Raw genomic sequence first — 4,465 nt, forward strand, 5'->3', positions numbered from 1 at the left:
AAGTTAACGCGACACACAACTACGTAACATTCATCGGAGAGGAGTATCTCGGTTAAAGCACCGGGCTTCATCCGGTTGAAAATTGTCGCGAGAATGTTCGGACAGATTGCAGCCCGGTTTTGAATACCTTTGCCCGCCACCGGCAAAGAATGGGCCGACTCGGTGGAGAAAGTGAAAGGGGGCCACGGTACAGAAAGAAAGAAGGGGCTGAAAAGAAGGGAGGAAGTGCTCGGTGTACTTTTGACGTCTGCCCCTCTCGTATGGAAGTGCTTTCGTACACCCTGCGCGGGTAAAAAACTAGTCGGCGGCAATGAAGAACGCGGAAAAAGCGGCGCGCTCGCTGCTTTCCTCTGCCGTGATTATTCCCCACCCTCCCGCTCCACCACTCCCCCTCTGCTCGCGTCCATCCCCCCCGTTCCGCTTTCGATCCGTGCCCCAACAGAAATTACGTACCATCCCTTGTCGAGTCTCGCGTTCAAATTTTCCAAGGCCTTGAACGAATTAAATATCGTCTGCCAGAGGAGAACGTTACATCGATCGTCTTCGATTTTTGGCGATTCTAAAAAATCGAATTGAAAGAATTTTAGCAGGTTTTTTAGTGAAAGGTGCAAAAGGATGAGAAAAGGAAGATTGAGATATATTATTTCGAGTTCTGATAATTTGTGATTCTATTCCAGTTATAAAATATTTGTGAACAGATTACTAGAATCTAATAGAAAGATTTACGACAATAATTGATCTAATTTAAATATCCGTCTGCTAGAGGAGAACATCGATCGTTATCGATTTTTGGCAATTCGTGGCGAATTTTAAAAAATCGAATCAAAAGAATTTTAAGAGGTTTTTTAGGAAGGTGCAAAAGGATGAATGTGACTCTATCCCAGTTATAAAATATTTGTGAACAGATTACTAGAATCTAATACAAAGATTTACGACAATAATTGATCTAATTTAAATATCGTCTGCTAGAGGAGAACATCGATCGTTATCGATTTTTGGCAATTCGTGGCGAATTTTAAAAAATCGAATCGAAAGAATTTTAAAAGTGGAAGGTGCAAAAGGATGAGAGGCACGGATATTGAGGTATATTATTTCGAGTTCTGAATAATTTGCAAAATCTATCCCAGTTATAAAATATTCGTGAACGGTGACAGGTTGCTAGAATCTAATACAAAGATTTACGGCAACAATTGACCCAATTTTATCGAAGCGTATCCGAAACGCAATCTAATCAATCAACTAAACGACAGCTAGCTATACCCCGATATCGATCATGCACAAAGTCGTACGAATCGGCGTTAATACGTGTCTAAATAATTTCCGTAGCAACCGTAGGATTAATAGTTTCGAGGAACGGTCTCCATTAATTTCGATCGATCCACGTCACTCTAATCCTCTCTCTATCATTGATCCAGATTAAGAAGCAACGTTGCATACCATTAACGAGACACTGCTACGTCTGGAGAAGGCGAATGACGTACGATCCGTGATTTGATAGTCTCCGTTCGGTAACTTTCAGCCAGTCAATCCTCAAGATTCGCTCTTCTATTCGGATTACCATATATATATATATTTGCTCCTATGTGTATATATATATGGGGTCGAGGGGTATAATGGAGTGAAGTTACCGTTCGCGGTAAATTGTCGAAGTTCGAAAACAAGCGGTAACGAGAACCGAGAAACGATGCTTTATACATATTCACGGTGTAATGAAATACGAAACTAGTTAAGAGTACGCACGCGAGCAGCTTCGAACAGAAGATGCATACGAGAGTGTGTGCATACTCCTTCGATGTTTCGTAATTAGAAAGCAACGCGCCTTGTCGGGTTCCATAGTGCCATTAAATACATGGCGTAGAAGAAGCGATCTAATCTCGGGGAAATTTGTTTCGTTTTTTTTTTTTCTCTTTCTTTTTTATTTTCTTATTTATGGAACTTATCTATATTATCATCTTTCTATCACACTTTCTCTCGAATTTACATCGAAAGACAACGAAAGCGTATAAGTATATACGGATGCGCGGTAAGAATCTTTTGACACGTTTAATTGTCACTTTACAACCCCCTGATTTTTAATAAATTCTTTTTTTTCCCTCCCTTCTTTATTTGCCATACTAAACCAAATTAAAGGCAAAGAAACAAAGGAAGAAAAATTCCACATCGCCTGAACCTAAACAAACAGGCGCAGCGCAAAGGGAGAACTACCCTCGATTTCAAAAGCTTGGCCGCAAAGTAAAGGTCGAGCTCGAAATCGTTCGAAGGGAAGGCGAGAAAGGCGCTGGAGGGGTTGGAAGATAACTCGATATATATATATATAACACGAGTATAACACGAGTTCTCGCGCGTTTCTTTTCGCTCGAGGGGATGATTCGAGGCAATGGCAAGGTGTGTCTATCGTCGACGGTGCGCAACCCTCGTGCGAGTAGAAGGAAAGACTCGCGATTACCATGCAACATACTTGCTTTTCTTCTTTCTTTCGCGGATTGTGTTCGAAATTGGTTTCCTCGTCGCCAATCGTTAAAATGGTATACACGCGAGGAGGTTCTCGAAAAGAAGCAAGACGCTTCCAGCCGTATCTTCGCGAACGAGAAATTCTTATTTAAATATTTGTGAACGCGTCAGAAACTCAGCCCATTGCGCGAAATTCTATTCGCACGAATTATGCCGCCTCGTGAAACGCGATGCGTGTGTTCCAACGCTTGGTGACGATACAATTTTTTCTCTCTCTCTTTTTTTTTTCGCTCGAAGTGAATAAGCTTCGCTCGAGAGTTTGGTTTTTATTTACTTTGGTATTTACTTTTTTTTCACGGTTTGGAGTAGTGGTTACACACTTAAGCGGTGTGTAAATTGGGGTGAATGGGAATTTCTTTGTCGAGTGTTTGTAGGGTACTTGTAGGGTAGAAATTTTTTGGCCGTTTACGATGCTTTCGAAAATTTTCAGTCGACAAATTATCGTAATTTGAGATAATCTAAATCTTTTTTAAAATTATTAATTATCTTCATTTCAATTCTTTCGCGAAGGGGAAAGCAAATTTAATTACAACGTATTAAAAATTCATATAAAAACCAAAATGTTACAACAAAGGATTACGAGAAGATGAAAAGGGAAATATTCAATTTTCCTTTTCATCGTGTTAAGGAAAAATTCAAATTCATTCTCTCGTTAATGTAAAAAAGTTGAAACGAGGTGAAACGAGGGAGGGACACAAAAGAAAAATGTTTTATAGGTGTACTCACTTCTCGGGCAAAAGTACAGCAGTGAAGTTAATCGCGATGGACATCCGGGGACCGGAAGTAATTGAGTAGAGGCACCGAATGTTGGGTGGATATAGGCCAGGATATCCGGGGCTGGCCAACACGCATCCATCCAGGCAATCGGTGTCGTTGTAAATCCAGTCGCATTCTGAAAGTGCAGGAAAACGAGCCTTTATTAAACGTTTAACAAACGTTTCGAGGTAATCTTCCAAGATTTACATCCGCAAGGATCGGTATACGTGTAAATTTAACAGCACAGTAATTCAAATGCACAAACGAATGCATATCTTATTCACATTTCACGTCCGTCAAACGTTTCCTTCCTCCTTTACTTTGTTTACGCGAGTTCACTAAATCCATTAAGCACCCTACGTTGCTTCAACGCAACGTAATTTTCTTTGAAATACTTTTCATTCAATCTGCCTTATTTAATTTCGTTTTCCAACATTTTTTTAGAAAAGGAAATCTCAAGGATTTGCTTAATATATTTTTTTTTTTCCCTGGTCATTTCTTCTCTCCTCCAGATCCTTCCTTTTTTACTTTATACCGGAGAAAGGGAGAAGGAAATTTAAAAGAAATTTCTCGTTAAATTAACAGAGATTGGAAGAGTAGTCTCAACATTTATAGCGCCATAATAAACTTTATTCTTTTTTTTTTTTTTAGATCGTACAAATTATCTTCTTCAACACTCCACAAATAATAGAAATTTTCCAAATAAAAATTTCCAACCTCCGTGTTCCCATTTACGTTTGTCTGTCACGACAATATCGCGACAAGCACGCGACTCAAAATTATTTCTACAATTCGTTATTTCTTTCTTCACGCGAACTTCGTTTCGAGACGAAATTTTCGGGGCGGATAAAAAGGCGCGCCAGACATTCAATTAAAATCCGCGAAACACGGCTAGAAACAGGGTCGCGGGGTATTCGCTGTAAATTTCCCCGTATGCCAATATCAGTTCGCGATTTAATCGCGCGCCGCCTCCCCTCCCCTCCCAAACACACAGCTCGCGCGAACGTTGGTGGAAAGTTATGGAGGGGGATGGACGCAGTTGGACGGCCATCGATGGGTTCAAGTGCGGCACCGATGATTGAGGAAAAACGAAGAGGCCGCGTGAAAAACGGGTCTCGATCGTCGAACGCGAATCCCAGATATCGAAAACGTGAGCGTGATACGCGCGTGGAGAAAAAAAAAAAAAAAAAAAAAAATT

At 40.5% G+C, this 4,465-nt stretch overlaps 1 protein-coding gene across 5 annotated transcripts in view; it reads right to left on the minus strand.

The window, feature by feature from the left end:
- The window catches only part of LOC102680309, a 199,394-nt gene that overhangs the window by 73,442 nt on the left and 121,487 nt on the right, over positions 1 to 4,465 (minus strand). For all 5 annotated transcript variants that reach the window (XM_006620756.2, XM_006620755.2, XM_006620757.2 and 2 more), the window contains one exon: positions 3,238 to 3,403. In XM_006620756.2, the coding sequence (XP_006620819.1) occupies positions 3,238 to 3,403 (166 nt within the window). The remainder of the gene's footprint in view (positions 1 to 3,237; positions 3,404 to 4,465) is intronic.

The sequence above is a fragment of the Apis dorsata genome, unplaced genomic scaffold, assembly GCF_000469605.1.
Source record: "Apis dorsata unplaced genomic scaffold, Apis dorsata 1.3 scaffold_527, whole genome shotgun sequence".
Lineage (NCBI taxonomy): Eukaryota > Metazoa > Arthropoda > Insecta > Hymenoptera > Apidae > Apis > Apis dorsata.